Source organism: Micropterus dolomieu, linkage group LG22 (genome assembly GCF_021292245.1).
Source record: "Micropterus dolomieu isolate WLL.071019.BEF.003 ecotype Adirondacks linkage group LG22, ASM2129224v1, whole genome shotgun sequence".
Lineage (NCBI taxonomy): Eukaryota > Metazoa > Chordata > Actinopteri > Centrarchiformes > Centrarchidae > Micropterus > Micropterus dolomieu.
In genome coordinates this window covers 19,082,643-19,103,433 of record NC_060171.1, presented here as the reverse complement: position 1 = coordinate 19,103,433, position 20,791 = coordinate 19,082,643, and the positions used below count along the sequence as shown (strand labels likewise).

At 39.2% G+C, this 20,791-nt stretch overlaps 1 protein-coding gene across 7 annotated transcripts in view; it reads right to left on the bottom strand.

Annotated features, from left to right (window-relative positions):
- Positions 1–20,791, bottom strand: part of LOC123962189 (voltage-dependent calcium channel subunit alpha-2/delta-1) — a 70,675-nt gene that overhangs the window by 12,288 nt on the left and 37,596 nt on the right. For 6 of the 7 annotated variants that reach the window (XR_006822881.1, XM_046038165.1, XM_046038163.1 and 3 more), the window contains 14 exons: positions 17,606–17,764; positions 15,054–15,158; positions 14,451–14,529; positions 13,932–13,981; positions 13,758–13,847; positions 13,546–13,620; positions 13,363–13,443; positions 13,053–13,127; positions 6,351–6,422; positions 5,988–6,059; positions 5,356–5,417; positions 4,835–4,911; positions 1,970–2,030; positions 1,784–1,875 (listed from right to left, as the gene is read on the bottom strand). Coding sequence is in view for 6 of the 7 variants with exons in the window: in XM_046038165.1 (XP_045894121.1) it covers positions 1,784–1,875; positions 1,970–2,030; positions 4,835–4,911; positions 5,356–5,417; positions 5,988–6,059; positions 6,351–6,422; positions 13,053–13,127; positions 13,363–13,443; positions 13,546–13,620; positions 13,758–13,847; positions 13,932–13,981; positions 14,451–14,529; positions 15,054–15,158; positions 17,606–17,764 (1,150 nt within the window). In the remaining variant the exon portion in view is untranslated. The remainder of the gene's footprint in view (positions 1–1,783; positions 1,876–1,969; positions 2,031–4,834; positions 4,912–5,355; positions 5,418–5,987; positions 6,060–6,350; positions 6,423–13,052; positions 13,128–13,362; positions 13,444–13,545; positions 13,621–13,757; positions 13,848–13,931; positions 13,982–14,450; positions 14,530–15,053; positions 15,159–17,605; positions 17,765–20,791) is intronic. The other variant, XM_046038167.1, reaches the window with a different exon arrangement.

Sequence of the window (20,791 nt, the reverse complement as noted above, 5' to 3'; positions counted from 1 at the left end):
TACTTTGAAGGAGGGATTGGATGTTGGAGATTTAGGAGAGAGATGATGCCAAGGTACCGAGTTTTGTCATTACAAGTACTTTTCAGAAAAGAATAATGTTAGCACACATAGTCAATACAGCCTTACCCTTGAGTGTCATTTCAAAGACTCCAGTCCAATAGTCAAAAAATGGTGTTCTATGTCTTTTCCTAAACATTCAGCCTTGATGGAAAACATCACAAGGTAAAAGAAAGATGTAAGGCAGAATTCATAAAGTGCTAAGAGAATCTGGCAGCACTTACACTAGGCTACATAATGATGCGATGGCGGATGTTATTGATGTGGGTCTACTGTGTTGAAACATTATAAAAATACAGACATTCAGCTGGTAGACAGATTGATTGGACATTCTTCTTTAAGATTCCAATGTGTGTAAAACACATTAGATATCAATCGAAGAAAAGGAAGTAAACAAATTAAATTAAATAACAAAAAAGTGTCTAAACATGATAAATAAACAATAACATCAATGAAAGTCAATATCATGGTTCCACACAAAAATCTTTCAAATATAACAGTGTGTGTTCACTTGTTTCGTTTGTCATAAGGGTTAATGTATCTATGTAGAAATTGAATACAACCAGAAAAATAGGACAGAGAATCTTGCCTTTTGTTTTGTCTGTTTTACCAACTACAAGTAAAAGATCTGTCAGGTAACTTAAAGGTTTATTATTATATTTGAAGTGAGTAGCAATGTCTTCAAGGATAATTGTTAAAAAATGTCCAGTCTTGTTCTAAACAAACTTCTCTATGTCCCTCTAAATCACAGATGACGAGGGCCAGTGACAAAATAAATGCCTCAGTGCCACAAAAGGTGCATTTAATATCTATGTCAATACATTTGGAAATGGAGTGGTGAAACTACAAAGTTCCAAAGTTGGACATGTCGGTCGTGTTGAAAGTTTCTCTTCATGAATGCCCGAATGGTGCATCGCTTTTAATGTTGCTGTCACACAGAATTGTGGGACATTATTATTAGCATTATCTCCTTTTTTTTTTTGTAAAGGATGGTCCAGTGTAGGTTATGCTAAAGGACATATGAAAGGAAGCATTGAAGCACATTTCCCCAGCAATTAGAGAATTTGAACATACTTTATCATGGCTGCCACTTAGATACACCCGGGTCATTTCACTCACACAGTAAAGAACCTTACAAAGCAAAAAAGACTATCTGACCACAACCCGGGTCTGACTCAAAATAAATTACGTATCATAAGTACTGGACCAACAGCAACAAGAAGGGCATTAATGATAATAATGTATATGGCTTGAACTTGGGTTAAAATGGATCGAGGATACCAAGATCCATTACCTGGATGATGGTGGTAAGCCATACTAGGGGGAAGAGCCATTAGATGATGACTAATCAAACATCATAAGCCATTGTGTAGCATCACAGCATCAGGCTTCTAGGAAACTCAGTTGATCAGGCTGATGTCACTCTGCTTAGACCACACTATTCTAATGAAGTCATGCTCTGACCTTCAGATGTAGATCTTTACGTGAAGTCAGAGTGAAAACCATACTAACAGTAAAACATACCATGCATGTTTGCATACACACAAACTTCCACTCTTATTATTGCACACATAGCAGCGCAACACACTGTATATTGATTTAGGTGACATTGTGGGGGTCAGTGGTATTATAATACTCATATGAATACAAACAGTGCAGCAAGCTGACATCACAACCAGTGCAAATGTGTCAAGTGAAATAACAGTGAAAAAGATGCATGACTCACATGCATCTGGAGTGTTTCTATCAATGTACTGGCTGAAGTCGAGGAGAAACTGGGTGTTGTTGAGTGACAACTTCAGCTCTTTGCAGTACTCCCTGAAGAAACAGTATTGATCAGTTTCAATCTCAGCCTCTTGTTTGTTCCTGTATAGTGAAAGTGGGTTTGTACAGTAGTGTCGGGATCACTCACCTTGGAGCGATGTAGGTGTAACCAAAGTCATCAAACTTCTCCAGCTGTATAGTTTCCATGGCTTTTGGAAACACAAAACACCTGCTTTAGACTCATCCTATAATTGATAAGATGGTGAATATTCCACACTGCGGATTAGGTGCTAAGAAGTGTGATCTCGATTTATGAAATAGTGTAAATGCACTGCTATTTGTGCTGTGAGATGACTACTTGAATCCAAAAACACATGACAAGTCGATGGTCATGTCACATTTTAAGTACAACCAGTGAGCAATACGCGGACACAGCAGTGTCCATACTCTAGGTGAAAGCACCCCCGTCACACACACACATGCACACACACACACACGCAGAGACACATAAAATATTGGACAGATATGAGGTGATAGATTAAGGTAGAGAGTGTGGATGGAGGTGCAGTGGGGAGCTATGAGAGAATAACTAAGTGAGAAATACTTGCCTTCTTGCCCTGTTGTGACCCCAGAGAGAAAGAGATGAGGAGAGGAGAAAGTAGTAAAGACAAATGGTGATAAAAATGCATTCATCATCTGACAAATGATGTCATACCTTGTAAAATATGCTGAAAATTGTAGATATTTCCCACGGTATGTAATAAAATACAATGCTACAATGAAAGCATATTAGCTCTAACAGGCAAAGTCTGAATATTAAAAAAAAAGATTCAGTGCACTTTCTAGAAATGCAGAACAGGACATGATCTGGGACTACAGCATGGGTATGGAAGGAAACAACATGTAAACATGCAGCAGTAATAAAGAAAATTCCTTCCACTATATGCTTTGTCTGCCCTGGCTCTGGATTCCATTTAAAATACTGTCTGATAATTCGTATCTCATAAATGACATGACAGGCATCAGCGGCCATCATTCACTGGTCTCTTAAAATGGAGACATTTTGGACATTGCCTTTAAGATATATTGAGTCGTGTGGCGCAGTCTGTGAAAAAAATTACTGAGCACCGAGTTTCCTCGGGGTCATGGAAATCTGGTGCAGGATGAAACAATGTCCTTCACATAAAACACAACAGGCAGATTCATTGTCCCTCTGTCTCTATAGTCGGGGCAGGGTGTCTCTATGTCCAATCGTTTTCCACACCATACATTCTTTCTCTTGTTTCTGGCTCTTTACTTCTCTGTCACCATCTCTCCAACCGCAGTATTAGATCATTGATTCAATGCATGCAGCATTCCTGCTATATGGAGGAAAAAAAATCTATGTTCATCCATCACACCCTCGGCTAGGGACCCTCCTTAATGTATTAAGAGGACAAGTGGCTGCAGGAACCACCTACTGCAGAAACATGGTAAGACGGATCGAGGTATTGGAGGTCTGGCTCCAGTGTGAAACTTTAGATGGCTGTACAGAGAACTTTAGAGTCCCAAACTCACTATCGGAGTCGTCTATGGCAGCAAGGCATGGTGTGTTACTTTCTTTAACAGGCCTGTAAACGTTCTGACAGGCTTTATGGCACAGTGACAGACTCGTTATGGCAGAGAGGGAGTGATACAGAGGCCGAAACACTCAAAATCTCATCTGTTGGAATAACTGTACCATTAGCTGTTTATGCTGTGTGGTTTCGCATAAAAGGTATGAAAAATCCACTAAAGCCACATGGTTATGTGCTGATTCCAGTGTTTTTCTACTAATTATATCCCTCAATCAAAGCGACTATCCCCCGCATGCATCTACACTGTCCAACCATACCTCAGAGTCAGAGTCAGTCCATCCAGCCATCAATACATCCATATGTAATCAAACAAACATGCAGAGGACAAACATGCTTATGCAGTGGAGGAGCATCATACGCCAAGAGGATGACAGAGGACAGAGAAAATTAAGTACTTGCCCCAAGAAGAAGCTGTAAAATTCCAGTGTGTAAGCAGGACAGGACAGAATAACTTGCTTTAGAATCAAAATGCAAAGAAAAGTGACAGTTGCAAATATAGTTTGTGTTTATACGAATGAGTTTTGTCCTTGTGGTTATTAGCTATGTTCTGAGCTGTAAGGAGAAGCAGAGTGCATCACAGACTGAGACAGCCTTGAGAGCACAAACAGAGCAAAAAACAATATCTGAAGAAAAAGAAAAGATTGGGAGAGGGGAGGGATATCAGGAGGAATACAGAGAATGAGGTGAGGAGAGGTTAGACAGAGAGACAGAGAAAAACAGAAAGACAGACAAAAGTAAAGAGTAATGTCTGTCTGCTTTGGATACCATGTTACCCCATGACAAATTTAGGAAGGAAAATATAGGCTTAAGTCACAGGGAGTTAGAGAGATGGAATTGGCCACTGAAACATTGTGAAAAGGGTGGAGTGAAGACGAAGATGTTTGGTAGGAGAGGCGATAATGAGCAGGGAGAGGAGGTGTGGGAGGTTTCGTCTTCTCCTAAGTCAGCAGGAGGGCCAGAAGAGGGGAGTGAAGAAGGAGAGAAGAGCAAAATGTTGACAAGATCAAAAGAGCTAGTGCTTGAACTGGGTCTGGGAGAAGGAAAGCATGTGGATGAGTGTGTGTGGGAGTGCAGGGCGACTGACCAGTGGGTTACACTACAAAAGAAAAGCCCTGTGGGGATTCGCTGATCTGAGAAGCAAATACAAAGGAGTGGTTGAGGTTCCAGCTAGGAGCGAGTGATACAAAGCAAGAGGAGATACTCGAGAGTATGACCCATAGAAAGCATGCATGGGAGTTGGTTGTGAGGCACCAGCAAAATAAAATCTGACTGATATGTTTGCACACTGTTTATTGTGAGGGTGTATGCAGAACTCCCTTGTAAAAGAGACTGTGTCTCAATGGGACTTTCCTGTTCAAATAAAGGTTAAATAAATAAATAAAGTATGCTATACTCACACATAGCTTGTTTCATGTCGTCCCCCAGTTTAGCTTGAATGAAGTGTTCACTGTACTTAGGCAGAGCAAGAGCCAGGCTGCAGAAATGACAGTCACACCACATTCATTTGTCATTGTCATTTGTTTTAGGAAACTGAAACTCATCATCATTCAAAGTATGCGACATTTCCAAAATGTTCTGTGTAGTGCTTTTAAATACGGCATGTCTTTATATTGAATTTCTATCAACCAAAAGAAAAAATGAAAGACAATTTTTTCTATACGGTATCTAAATATTTTTTTCTCTAAGCCATGCTTTTCTGCATGTTCAGTGAAATGCAAAAATTATCTATTAAATGTAATTCCCATTCACCAAGCAGAGCCTGATTTTAGAAACAAGAGAGTGACCCCTGTTGGGTTAAGTAGTGTCCTCCATCAGCTGGAGTGCTCTCAGTAGTTGGTGGCAGTGAAGTGTCTTAAGTGACACAGAGAGAGCTTAATGAACCATAAAGAAATATTACAAAATTGCTGAGATGGCTCACCTGTAATCTGTTCCATTGACTGGTGCCCACGTGTAGGTTCTGACTCCTCGATCTATGTACCTCTGCCAAAGATGATATACACAAGAACTGACATCCAAAATTGCTTTGTAACGGTAATGTAAGTCATTTCTTTCATATATCTGTATAACATCTAGGTGAAAATGAGATTATAAAAAGACAATTTTCAGCTCTAATAAGGACGTCTGGCACATCATTAGCTCATCTGTGTTTTTTTTCTCTGTTTCTCTTTGTCTTGTATTAGTGGACAGATAAGCTAAGCTATCCTCACTGCAAGATTACCTTAGCTACTGCAAACAACAAAACAATATCTAGCAGAGCAACTTTGAATATGTAGGAACACGAAATGCAAGTGGAAAGCATAATGCGTGCATTTCAAAAATGAAGTCAATTAGCCTGATAAATGTTGGATGGTAGATACAATGTTGCATTGAAAATATTTTGTTATTTCTGCCCCAGTGTGTCTATTTTACAGTGTCTGAGAACATCTCTGCAGCGTCACTGCAGAATATGCAGAAGCATGATAGGAGACTGCCACAAAAGCATTCAAAGAAATAAAGCTTCCCAACATACTCTAGTGTAATATGTTAGGCCCCTTCCAGTATTTCTCTTACCTCATCCTGAGTTTTCACCAGAGTGTGAATGGTACGTTCCCCTGTCTCACCATCAATCATCATTTTCCTGATCTATAGGGAGAGACAAAGAAACAGACAGTAAGCATGTAGTTCGAGTGTCACTGGATCTGATTAACTATCAGCAGATTTGAAAACATTCCGTCTCATAAACTCATACTAAAGAGTTAGGGACACTAAGTAAATAACGTGCAGGGCCTGATCACGATAGCTTTACTAAGAGTGATAAGTCATCTGACATCTGAATACCTGCTTGAATGTGTTTGTACTTTGGTTTGAGCGTGTGTGTGGTGTGTGTGTTTGTTTGTGTGTATGGGGGGATTTACATGTATCAGCACACTCTACCTCCACTTTGATGTCATTCTCCAGCTCAGCATCCAGGAAGTCTAGGGTAACAGGTTCCTGGAATTTAGGATTCTGTGGAAAGGATGATATTTCAGTATGATGTGTGATGACACATAACATGATTGATGTGAACAAAACAAAGAAGAAGAACCCTTTAGTTTAAGCTTTTTTCATGTGGCTGGAAGCAAAGTTTATTATGTAATAACCTACTTTAATATCACTCTATCTAAAGCCTGCTGAGATGATAAAGTAAAATGTTATAAAACGCGGTGGACCATTTTACAATTGTTATTCAGAGATGGGTTCTTACTATGGCAATCAGCCATAGTAAGGATATTCCTCTGTATCTTAGTACTCCCACTGCATTGAGTAACATATAGTGGACGGTAATTATTTTAGCCACAGTGTCCTTTTGTATTTATGTCAGGAGCATTGCCAAGCATTGCCAAGCAAACACATGAATCTAATCAAATCCATGGTATAAAAGATAGAGTACCATATGGCAGTGTTTTGACAACATATCTGTGACACCAGACACAGCTGAACCAGATTTGATACAAAGTGACACTGGACCCTATTAATGTCCTCTCTTAAAAACCCTATACGTCTGAGTGGCTTTATGGTAGTATAAAATGGTAGCAGTAATCTAGTGCTTTCTATAAAACAGCAGTACATGGAATCTGATACCAGTCTGTCCTCCACAGCGTTTGTTCATTCTGTGTCTCAAAAAGTGGGGTGATGCATACCAGTGTTAATACAGTGTTTTCTGCATTGTTTTTAGTTTGACATATATCAGTTACTCTGAAAATCAATAATCACAATTTTAACTTTAAAGGAAGCAAGAGATTGAGGAATAGAGCTTTGCTGCAGGGGAACTGCAGGTGATATTAGCATATAAAGTGTGAATCAGCAGATGGACAAGTAAAGCAATAAACAAAATAATCAAATAAATGTGCATGAGCTGAGTTCCTTACATTTGATGGTAAGTGAAATGAAATGGAGCAGCAAAGGAAGATGGTTAAGATGAAGCATCTCAACATGAAAATGAAAAAAGAAAGAATAAAAGATCAAGAGGTGAAGCACTTGTGTGATACAGAATGAAACATCAAACAACCATACAGGAAAGACGGGAGAGACTATGAAAAGAATTCAAACTGGGAACACTGGATGGCGTGAATGGCAAAGTGAAAGAGATCAAATGAGGAGTGGGAAAAGAAGAGCAACAAGATTAAAAGAGAAAATATTACAGAGTGAGAGAATACTGTTAGCAAGAGATGTGTTAAGGTGAGCTGAGGTGTGAGGTCAAAATAAAAAAGTTGCTACAACATGGCAGATTTATGTGATGAATATGGAACATGTACAAACATAATGGAATACAGAAAGAGCCACTGCTGAGCTAGAGAGAGGGAGACAAGGAGAATGTTCAAAGGGCCCAAGTTCACCATCAGTATTCACAAAATCTCCCATTTGGCTGATTCAATGAGACAGTGAGTGATTGACAGGCTGCCCTCCGAGCCTTACACACACACACACACGCATTACAGAGAGTTGATGGGAAATTAACAATTATAGCAATGCTGTTGAATAATACTAAATTAAACTGATATTCTGAAATTCTGATAATGATTTTGTGTGTGATATCACACAAACTATCAACAACATCCCAAAAAACAAGTACTCTTTCAGTTAGTAAAGTTTTTATTAACGTAACCATTTGTATATTTCTATTTTTTTTTTTTTTATGTAATTAATGCTGAATCATCAAATATTTTAAATAGACCATGAAGGATCACTGCCAACCCTTATTTAGGTGCAAGCCATGGAGGTGACTATAGGTGACTGACAAATCACCAGGATTTGTCACTTACTTTCTCCTAGCAATTACAAAACTGAAAAAATGTCCATGACCACAGTCTTCATTACAAGCTGCAGAATAATGTCACTTCAGTTTAGGAAAGTCAGACATAATGTCATAGATCACATAATAGATACATAATATTACCCTCAACATAAAGTTATATAAATAAAGTTCTGGAACAAGACCATGCCTCTCTCTCTCTCTCTCACTAATTTAACCACCTGCGCCTCATTTAATTCCTCCATCTGTGCTTTCCTAACCCAGTCACCTGCACATACGTATATAACCTCATCTAACCCCTTTCTTTCTTGTTTTTCTCACTTGTCACTTGGCATTTCTGTGTGGAGTTTACATGTTCCCCCTGTGGGTTACCGCCAGGCGCTCTGGTTTCCTCCCACCGTCAAAGACATGCATGCTAGAGTTAATAAATTCCACCAAGTAACTGTTCTTTTTCTACCATAGGAAACACAGGGGGGATGATAAGCAAGCTGCTTATCGAGATGAGCCCCCACCCTGGGTCTAGACCCCCGGGTTCCTAGCCGCTCTGGCAACCAAACCCTAAACAACCCCCTTCATCCCTCTCCTCTCGATCCCTCCATCATAAATACTTCTTATTATCAGAATAAACTACCTTTTTATAACTCACATTGGCATAGTCTTTGTTAGTGAACCTACAGTGACTGCTGGTGTAGGCGAGAGCGGGGTATGTTGTCACACTTCACACTGTCTAGCATTTACTGGGCACCATACACAATGGTATAAATGTCATACCAAATGAAAGAAGGAAGTCTTGGGCACATAATTTGTCATCATCTTCATATATTATCTCATTACAGAGTTGAAGACTGTTGAATTGAGGGTGTGCAGTTTGCCCCATTGGCAGGTAAGTTGTCACACTGCATCGAGTAAGTTGTCCCGTTGGATTGTCACAAAATAAGGACACAGCTACTACTGTCTAATGGTTGGTGCCAGGGTGCAATATTAGCACGAGCCACCAGGCAAATGCTGGTAAAATATGCAAATGGCTGGGAGGTTTACTATACTCACCAGCCCAAAAAACAATGGTAATCGTAATTAAGTGGCATTAAGTGGCAACATTCACTAGCCATATGGCTGGTGGACAAAAAAGTTCATTTTGGACCCTGAGTGGTGTCAATGTGAGCAGTGGGGAGGGAATGACAGCATAATTATGCCATTTTCTTTGGCATAATTGAGTCCATCAATGGACAGATGCAACTCGTTGTTGATACAAAGAGTAAACAGGGCTTCTCCTTTGAGCACTTTGCATGTTCATTGAAATGTTTCAGGAAGTCAACAAAGTATCTTTCATCCATCTAGGTGATTTGCTTCTCATTTGCTTGCCAGACGGCCCACTGATCAGGAAATGATTGCGGAAGTTGACAAGGGGGAGAAGTGACCCTTTCAGCAGAGGTTAGTGTCCCTACTTGTTTGAATCCACGTCTGGCCACCACTTTTTCAAGATTATGTACAGCGGTCACCCCAGTTTAATCAACATTCCATATGTCTTGTGGTCCAAACTCATATCTCTTTAACACATTGTCTACATTGCCCAAGAAAGCATTAACATTTTCTCAGTTGAGAAGGGTAGTTTTTCTGCCCACATAGATTCGAACTTCAGCTGATTTGCAGCAAACCGCTAGGCAAATCTTCTGACCTTATTTGGCGACAGATCAAAATAAATGTCAGACCTGGTAATATACTCAACAGACGGCTTCTCCAAACCAGGGGAAAAATTATTCCGTGGTGTAGTATAACCAACCATTGTTGTTGGCATGGCTGTCTGACTTTCAGTTTCTTTTCTGGTAATCTTTTGACAGAAACGAGTCAGAGAATGGTCATTTTTTTGTCAAAATCCCTTGCTGTACTCCTGATTAATTTGTTCTGAAACTTCACCTGGCTGACTGCCTTTAACATTATTTCAGGTGGTGTGCTGCCATGCTCTGTCTTTCGTTGCTAATTTCTAACCATTCTTACCTTCCTTCCTTCAAAAACTTCAAAATATTTCCTCAATGCGATTACAAATAAACTGTAGCTATAATGTTCTATTTATAGTATAATTTAATACTGTTGTGAGAGCTAATTACACAAAATCACAATGATTTTTTGTGTTTGTTAGTACTGGGGAAAGTTGTCACATGTGATAACTTGCCCCAAACTGACACGTCACAAACTGACTCAACAAAGCCCTTCAGATAGAGTATCAAAAGACATGTTATTGTCTCCTCTATTTTTTTTTACTTTTGAAGTGGAAAAAATAAGGAAAGCGTGCTCACCTCAGATTAGAGTGACCTTAATCTCATGTTAACAGGAAGTTGACGACAGAACAAGTAGTCACACAAAAAGGCTATTTGATTTAGAGCCTCTAGTGTTAGAGTTACTAACAATGTGACAACTTACACGTGAAAAATTACCCCGCTCTCCCCTGTCTATTGAATATTATATCTGTGGGGCCACAATATACAAAACTCTACATTACTACCTTTAGGGACTACTTCTACACTAGTTCTAGTTTGTCTCACCTCGTGAAAAGTCACAGCATACTTATAACTGAGCCTGAGCTTCCTGTTACGGATCCTTTTCTAGGAAAATTATAAAAAGATGCACAGGGATGATTGCACAGTGTGACAAAGTCCACATACAATCGTGATTTTAAATACATACATTTGGTCACTCCCAGCTGTAGCCATTTTGAAAAGTATTTCTACATAAACACACACACACACACACACACACACACAATTAACTAATAACTAACTAACCACTGCGTTAAAAGGGAAAAACAGAAGGACATAAACATATAAACATTTATAAATATCTTGCATGTCTAGTTTCCGTAATCAACAACACAATCACCTTATTTTCTTTCTTGTTCACTATTATAGACCACTATATTTTTTCCCACTGTCTCTGTACGAGTAACATCTCATTCCTCCTGTTTCAAGTCTAGGAGCCTAGAGTCATAGTTATCTACCAATACTTGATTTATTGTGCTTTAGCAACATGTGAATTAACGCGCCAATAAAACTCAAAATGAGGATCCAAATAATTTTATCCGTAAGTGTTTGACTTAATGTAGATCTAGTGTTTCAGTATTGGCTACTGGGGTTCTTGCCTGCCTGTTTCTGGGGTCGGTGTGTGTGTGTGTCGTGGCGTCCCGCTCTTACTAACAACAACATTCTTTAACAGGCTTATGCGCACACACATGTACACACACACACATATAGACACATTCACCCACACGCACACAGACACACACAGTCTCACACATAGACATAAACAAATTTAGGTTGTCCCTGGTAGAATTATTCCTGATGCTTTTCTTTCAGTTACTTATTTAAATTAATTGTTATTATTCCAGCTCTCATGCCTGTGCTGTGTTGCTTATTTATTGTGCTTTACTGTTTCTTAGTTGTCTCACTATGTCAGCTGTTTATTGCTGCTGTTCGGCTGGTTGCCTTTTATTATTATTATTATTTTTATTGTTTGTTTGTTGTTGTTTTTCTACTCCCCAAGCCCCCTCCAAGTTCTATTGCAGGTTTCGTTGCTTTCTGCAATTGGTGTTTCCCTCTGCTATTCCCTGTTGTCCCCACCTTCCATCCCCCTTCTCTTGCAGGTGTTGTCCTGTCTCTGTGCTGTCTGTTTGTGCGGCCCAGTGACAAATCAGTACATAATTAAATAAATAATAAAACAGACAGAGGAGTATATTAATACTCTCTTATTAAAGTAAAATCTGTCTGGCACAATATGGTATCCAGCTCATCATACTCTATACCAGGCTGCTGGGCAGGACAGGTTGAAAAAAAAAGATCCAGGGAGGTGCCACTCTGAATATCATGACCGTGAACACAGAACTCAGTCCTGGGCAGCACATGGCCAATGTACAGTCAGAACCTGCTCGCCTTGGGCTAAAGGCAGCATTGAAACCTCTTGTGGGGTCAAGGACACATCCTAATACCTGCCAGTGGCTACAGGTCCTGCTGCATTTATTTGAGGAATTGTAAGACTACGCAGGGCCTTTGATAAAGTAAGTGACATTAAGTTTTTGAGTTGTTGGATATTTCCATATTATTTCAATATTGAGCCTTGTTTATTACATGTTATCATATCAAAAATCTTTAATAAATTGAACTGGCTTAAAGCAAGTTAAAAAACTATAAAGTCTATCTAAAGTTATCTTACAAAACCAAATCTATGTAAATAAGAAATACAAACAGCAGTAGCTTCATATATTCCCATGATGGAACAAATTAAATTATATTCTGGGGTGTAAGACTTTAACTTATCTCTACTATACACCACAGTGCCTCTTTTTATCCTTTATTCTTAAACATATATGCCACATTGCTGCCAAGTCTACATCTTTATTATCTCACATGGTAATGAGCGACCTTCTAGCTGACATCTGAGTACTGATGATATCAAGTCATACTCCAACTGGGGAAATATTCTCTTTACAAAGATTGATGAGGTGATGGCCCATGGAAAAGTTTGAAAAGAGGCTGCACCATCTGCGAGCCTGCATATTATTCAGTGAGTGTAAGCAGTTATTGTGTAACCATGTGGAATGTCTGTGAAGGTTGCCAGTCATCCAAGCAAGGTTAAAAATCAAGGGCAACTGGACTTGGTTGAAGATACTTGAAGACATTTTGCCTCTCATCCAAGAACTGAAGAAGCCTTTTGGATGGGAGGCGAAACTTCTTTGAGTATCTTCAACCAAGTCCAGTTGGATTTTCACCATCCATGTGGAAAAGTCAGAATATAATATAATGCTTCAAAACATGGACCTGTTGAGCCACACAAAGTGATATGGCCAGATGCCATACCTTTGGCTGGAGATTGGGGTGCAGCAAGACGTACCCATTGGGGTCAATGGCAAAGTAATATCCATTTGGACCAATCTGAAGCAAAAAAATGAACAGAGGAGAAGGAAATTAAATATTTGTGTCGAGAAAACCTGTACAAAACATGTAAAAGAAGGGCCTCTAGGGTACCAAAAACGAGAGTATAACATAAAACAAAAGGACCGTAATTGATGACAAGTGCAAGTTCCTCACACCTGAGCAAGTCCTAAGACTTGATTTCATAAATACATTTGTCTGCATGCATGTGATCACATTTGGCTGTTAAACTCACCGTGAAGCGTGGCGTGAGCTTCTTGATGTCATCCAGAGACACGTCAATCCCCATTACACCGAGAATCAGCTGGTTCTGGTGCTAAAAGAAAGTATGAAGGAAAAGGATGAGGAAAACCATACTCATTAGGTCCTGCTACTACTGACTCCACTTGTTATGTGTTTAAGCATTTATTTACTGCACCTCCCCATTCCTGTCATCTTTGGTCTTTGTTTTGTTGAAGACAGGTAGCGTTCCAGTGATGACCAAACCCAGTTCCTGATGGAGATTCAAACAAACACACTTTTCAACTCAGGAATCTTATCACGTTAAAATGAACATGACAGGAACAAAATGTCTTTGTCATTTAACTTGAGCATTTTTCAAATGAATTATAGGACTAAAAAGTGTCATACCAGAGCATCAAGGTATACATTGGTCCACTGGACTTGTTTGGCCTGCTTGTCTGCCAGAACCATTGGTCTTCCCAGGACATCCAGGTACTCCTAAATTCAACAAACACCATGCCACCATGCTGTCAAAATGTTAAGCGCTTAATGAATGTGAAAAATAATGAATCATGTTCTCACCTGTGTGTTTATTCTGATGGCCCCGATGGAAGGAATCTCATAGAAGTAACCTGGACAAATGATCAGATGCTGTCATTTAACCAAAACTTAATGCTTCAATCATACATTGATATCATAACAACAGGAGGAATAAAGACAACAACATACCAGTAACCACAAAGTAAGGAGGGAGGATACAGCCTGAAATACTAGAGTGGTGTTCTACTGCTTTATGTCTCTTTGTTTAGGGTCAGTTGAGTTGTCAGGCACAGAAAAACATTTGGCCAAAGACATAAGAAGGCTGGTCCTCTGTTTCTATAATTATTATCATTATTACTTCACCACACTGTCTTCTTTAACCATTCTTGTACTTGAGGAATTGTTTTATACTACCCTTGGAGTAGGTTGAAACAAAGTATAAATGTAGTGAAACTGCCAAGATCTAGTCTACTGTTAAATACAACTTAATCTAATGCAAGAATTGAAACAAAACTCCAACACTCAGTACTGGACTGGTGTGTGCCGTGATCTGTGCTGTACCTTTGTTAGAACAGGCCATCCACTGAATTGGTCCTTTATCATAGTTGTGCTGTCCTACTGAGAAGGTGAAGATCCTCACCTGGAGCATAGGATTAAATTTAATATTATGTATCATGACATATCCTCTTCTCTTAATTTAATATTTATGATTGTTTTAATGTATTATGATGATGTCATAATATTTAAGATCAACTGGAATTAACATTCAAAAAGTCACAGTCAAAATATGTGATACATTTTAATAAAAAAAGTGCTCAACTGTATATACTGTTTTGACAGTGATGTTGTTATGTGTGTTTAACCTGCTCATATTCTCAACCTCGTGCATGTACACATGTATGTGCATGACTGTGTTGGTGTGCATGTGTGTGCATGTGAGAGAGTAGTTCTTTGTTTTACACAATATGTAGGAACCTCATTTGCCTTTTGCACACATTTTTGGGTAGGGAGGATATGCACATGGAAGTTGTAATCCAAAGGGAGCTCCAAAAAGCTGAGTCTAATAAAAACTACAACGGGGGCACATCCTCATCGACAAAAGCAAACCATTCACACTGCAATATCATACGCCCCAGTCTCCGTGTGTGTGTGTTTTCAACATACCTTTTTGTCAGCATTGTACTTCTCCAGAATTGCCTGAGCTCTTTCCTCTCCTCCATCAGTAAACAGCATGATGATTTTGTTGCAGTTTGCTCTGCTCACATTAGTCTAGTAAAAAGAAAATGAGATGATTTTCTAATGAATGTATAATTTATTTTCACCAGGCAGTTGCAAGGTATGATGAAAAGACTTTTGGTCGGCCCATCAAATTTTGGCCCAGAGTGAAACACCTATTCACACTCTCATAAAACTTTGCATACTTGTTGTTTTGGTGACCTCGTCTTGTGTCATTATCAAGTCAAAACGCTGGTTAATCATCACTTAAAGGTACAAAGTGTAAGATTTGGCCAGAATTTAAAAACTAAAAAAAAAGAATTTAAACTAAAATGAACTAACGTGATCAAGAAGTGACTGTTCTGACATCATGTCAAAGACGTCTATTTATTGTGTTGCAGAGATATCTACTAAAGTTAGCATGCTAACCCACTAGCCGTGGCCCGTCCTGTCTTGAAATACCACTTGTGCCTCAAGATGCGATAGTGAGTCACTATACTGTCCAGTCTGTGCCCTGAAGTGTTGCCCGCTTTCTTTCGGAACTGATGTTAAAGAGGTGGTATTATGCTCATTTTCAGGTTCAAAATCCTATTTAGGGGTTGTACCAGAACAGGTTTACATGGTTTAATTTTTAATATTTTTGTCATACTGCACATTGCTGCAGCTCCTCTTTTCACCCTGTGTTGAACGCTTCGTTTTAGCTATGGAGTGATATATCTTGTCTGTAAATGATCTTTGTTGGGAGTTGCACATGCGCAGTTCCTAGTTAAGGACTACTAGCCAATCAGAAGCAGAGAAAGGCGGGTCAGCAAAAAGACGGTAAACAGCTTTGATTCAGCTGTAGGCTACATGTTGCCGAGAGTTTCAGAATGGTGAGTTATTAATCTGTAACAAAAGTATCTTTCATCCATAAAGTTTTAACTGACCTCTGTCTCTACATCACAGTAACAACTTCATGTCCATTGACTGCTTGGAGCGTAGCTAGTGTTTGGAAGGGAGAGGAGAGGTGTGCTGCAGCTCAGTGTTTTTCCACCGGTGTTTTTGAGGGCGTGTCGGACTAGTCGCTCGACGAGCATTATGACACGTATTTTCATTGTGACGTCACAAGAAAGGGAAGTAAAGGCTGGACTACAAACGAGCTGTTTTCAGGCAGTTCAGAGCAGAGTTTTCTGTGGGAGATGGGAACTCCCTTTGGGGTGGACGTTGGGCTTCTTCACTTTGCAAACCTAGTACATGCACGAAAAAGATATATAACTCAATAAAGGAGAGGGAAAAGGCCAAAAACCATAATACCACCTCTTTAACCAACCAGGCTGTTCAGACACAGCGAGGTGTAGGAAGAGCAATAAGCGAATCTGGCACAAAAACACACTGATAACTTACTATTAATGATATAAATGAGATATTGTAAATTATATAAATGATCTGATTCTGATGATGATGAATGATGAAATAGGCATCCCATGCTTGGCAATCTTTTTGATCTGTCCCTCTCACTGCTATTCTGGAGTTTCAATTCCCCACACATGATGAAATATCAAAATCTACCCATCCACTATAATTATTAGAAATATTATCACTGCTGTTTGTTATTGTGTTTTTTAAATTCAGTACTTATTCCACACATTTGTCAGTTGTGTCTAAACAGAGTGACAGAGAGGTGCAGACACACACAGGCAATCATCATACAAAGTGATGCACTTTTTAACTTCTTTGTTGCAGAAAAAGCGACACCTGTTAATGCAGGAAGACATAATAAAAAGCTTAATTTATGACGTTATTGTAAAGATATGCTCTAACATTACATGTGATTAGAAAAGAGTACAACAGCAGAATCGCTTAGAGAGTAGCTTGGCTGAAGGGGGAGGAGGAGGTGAAACACTGCCTCCTATTTGTTTGAGGCATGTGGCCAGGAATTACACATTGTTCCTTTAAGGTAAGGTAAATATGCATGGTTTTATCTCTACCTCAGAAACATTCACGCCCCCCAAGGGATATAACCTTTTTATTTGGATGGGCCAACAGGCTTTCCTCTAGTGCCACCCTTGTTTGTTCAATCCAAAGCAATGAAACTGTGGGCTGTTACAAACAGTGCAGCTTCTAGGAACTGCTCAGACTTCTTAACATTTCTTATCAAATCATACCCTATTAAGATAAGTATCTTTTTTATATTAAGGCACATTTCTTAACCTACTGTATAGGCATGATTCTGTGGATCACCCATGTTACTTTAATTGGATCTGTTAAACAAATCCACTTCCAATGCTTTGCGTTTCAGTGTGGTCATTCATCTGCAACAATCTAGTATTTCTTTCATTGTCTGTCCAGTTGAGCCGAGGTAACACATTCAACCAGCAGATGGCAGTGAAAGACAATGCTCTGCTGCAGTTGACAATATGGATGCATGAAAGGTAACACTCATTCAAAACGCTCATTACACTTAAGTGTGACAAAATGACGTGTTTTTTCATAAACAAAAACAGGAAACTGGAAAATCTTACTGCAGAGAGCTGCTCAAAAGCAAACTCAAAGCCCTTTGTGTAGTTTGTAATTCCTTTAGCTGTGATGTTCTGTACAGCATCCTTCAGCAGCTTCTTGTTCCTCACGTTGGCTTGAACCAGATGGTCGAAACACGCCGTCTTCTTCACCCTGGTGTTAAACTGGGGAACAGATCACAAACACAAATCATTCATACAAGGACAACATGTGTGTATATGTAAGACATGACACAAATGCTGCACGCACACACACACACACACACACACACACACACACACCTGGCCTTGGATGTTATTAGGCAGTGGAAAACAGACACATTCATCAAGCCCCACTAATTGCTTCACATCCTCACAGCTCAACGATTTGGTACCCATGGAAACAAGATTCTGCTATATAAGAATGAGGTTAAGCAACAATACCATTTTTTTTCAAAGGTGACACCTCCTCATTCCCACCCCACAGCACACATATGCACACACACTCCACCCAACATTAACCAAAAGCCTGCCTCCCTCTATACTGAGCTGTGCTCCAAGTCTAACTCATGGTCCATATTTGAATTGTTAAATATCTGAAGTGAACCTTTTAGATTGTCCAGGAGTGAACAGAAAGGGCAGTTTCAAAGAGCTCACAATGACAATAAGTACAAATGACAGCATAAATTATATAATAGAACAGAATATATAATATTAGTATACGAAGGACACGGGGCAGCAGAGTAGTAAACAGGTACATCTATTGTGTTGCAGAACTCTTCCAAAACAATACTGCCCCTCATCGATCTCAACTAATCAATATGTCTCCATGAGATGACCAATAGGGAGGCTTAAAACACTGATCTACACAGACAAGCAAGGAGGCAAAAAGATCCCTGACCGTATGTGTGTGTGGGTGTGCATAAGTGTGTGCATGAGCCTGAAAGCCTTGAAGTTCCTTTTTAGATTGACAGAAATACATGTCTCTATTGGTCTGAAAGGCAAAATCCCAACTGCTGTGGTTTGACAAGAAGACTGAGTCAAGGCGACAGCACAAAAAGCTCACGAGTGCACAAACACAATGGAAGTTCACATTGCCCCAATAGAGCATACAGAGATCTTTTATCTCACAATCTATTAAAAGGAGTAGTGAAGAAGGTGAAACGGGAATGTGGGAGTGTGAGGAGCAGAAAGTGACAGGAAGAGGACTGAAAAAGGGAAGGCGGAGGGTGTGAAGCAGGAAAGTGAGAAGGTGTATCTCCTACTGTATACTGTAGAAATAACGAGCTCATGTAGTGTTGGTGACACATCATTCAAACTGGGATAAGAAAGACACTATTTTTGTAGATAAAAAAATACAACACAAAAACTGCTGTGTAATTACTAAAAAAAACATATTTGTGTTTTGTAAGATAGTGTTATTGACCTTGCAAACAAATGTGAATACAATCTACTACAAATTCCACTGTTCCCTTGTGATCCTATTACAACTGCCGTGTGTGTGTGTGTGTGTGTGTGTGTGTGTGTGTGTGTGTGTGTGTGTGTGTGTGAGATGGCCCAGGCCTTGGGAGCGGATTAGTGATGACACAAGAGAGAAGGCTAATCTTCAAGCCCTAATCCCACTGGACTCTCTCATACTCTGGTTTGGTACTCTGGCATGCCCACTGGACTGACACTGGCTAACAGCACTGACAGGAGCTAACACGGCTGAACGGCTGGATAAAAGTGACGGAGGCTCTCAGTGAGGTGGGAGGGTGAGGGCAAGTGAGTACACAACTGAGAGAAAAAATAGAGAGGATGAGGACAGAGAGGGAAGGAATGAGCGAAAGGAACAGCCATCAGCATTCTTCTGACCTACCACAGCTGTTGAGGAAGTGTGTGAGCATCTTCCATGACCAAATGCCAACTTAGTCCCTGGGCTATTGTTAATGAGGAGGGATTTATGGGTAATATCAGAGATTAATGATTTAGTGTCAGATTACAACACCCTCAAGGCCAGACATAGGGCACTGAAGGCATGTGTGTGTATGAGTGAGTGAGTCAATGACAGAAAGAAACAGATAGAGAGGGTGAAAAAGAGACAGAATAATGAGTGTTGGCAACTGACAAGGTAATTATGGGATAATTCTGATTCATTGTAATTTACTATTGTCTTATTTTTGTAGTTTTGTTAATCCGTCCTGTTTGCAATAATACCACTGTCCTCACTTTATTACATATAGGTTATTCACAAAGCACCAGGTTAACCAAATTTATCACAGCAAACTGTTGTAAACATGTATCATAGTTTGCAGACCTCCTTGGCTCAACTTTAACATACTATACTTCCTGTAGTTGTGCACACACAGTTTTCCTGTGCAGCAGTGGATTAGTGCCAACATTTCGGGTGCACTCACTTTCAGTTTTACAGATGGTTTGGATAATCTGGCTAATTTGTTGGCTTGTTCACAACCTGTCTGACAGTGTAACTGCTGCTGAACTTCATTGTAGCGATGTTTTCATATTTCCCAGCTACAGAAGCGTACTGCCGCCACATCAGAAAAAGAAAAATTGATCAGTATCACTTTATAAGTTGAAAAGTTTATTGTTAAAACAAGATATTTTCACGTTATTGCAAGATACAAACTTATCACATTATAACAATAAACTTTTCTTGTTATAACAGTATACTATGTATTTTAATGTTTCACGTTATAATATGACAACTTATACTGTTATATCATGAAATGTTTTATGTTATCACATTATGTGAAATGTTATCACATTGTAACATGGGATAAATAATAATATATTGTTGTATAACCAGAAAAGTTTTCTTATTATGACATGATAAGTTTGTATATCATAATAAAACAAGAAAAACATTTAATTATAACAATTATTATAACGTGATACTGATCCTTTTTCTGGCATGGCAGCAATACACCGTAAAGAAACGACTTTGGTAAGGACAATGTTATTGTAACTAATTGAAACATTAGCCAAAATTACAAATATAAGAAATTTGTAATAAACTTAAATGACCCTTTTAGCACATTAATGGGTGCCTTAAACGTTCCTCGGACCACTAATGCATTATACCCACCCACTGTATTTTTAGAGGATAGGAAATAGGAAAACAAACAAACAAAAAAAGTTAAAAGTCTCTCTTTGAACTAATCTTTCTCACTCTGTCTCACTTTCTTAGACACACACACACACACACACACACAC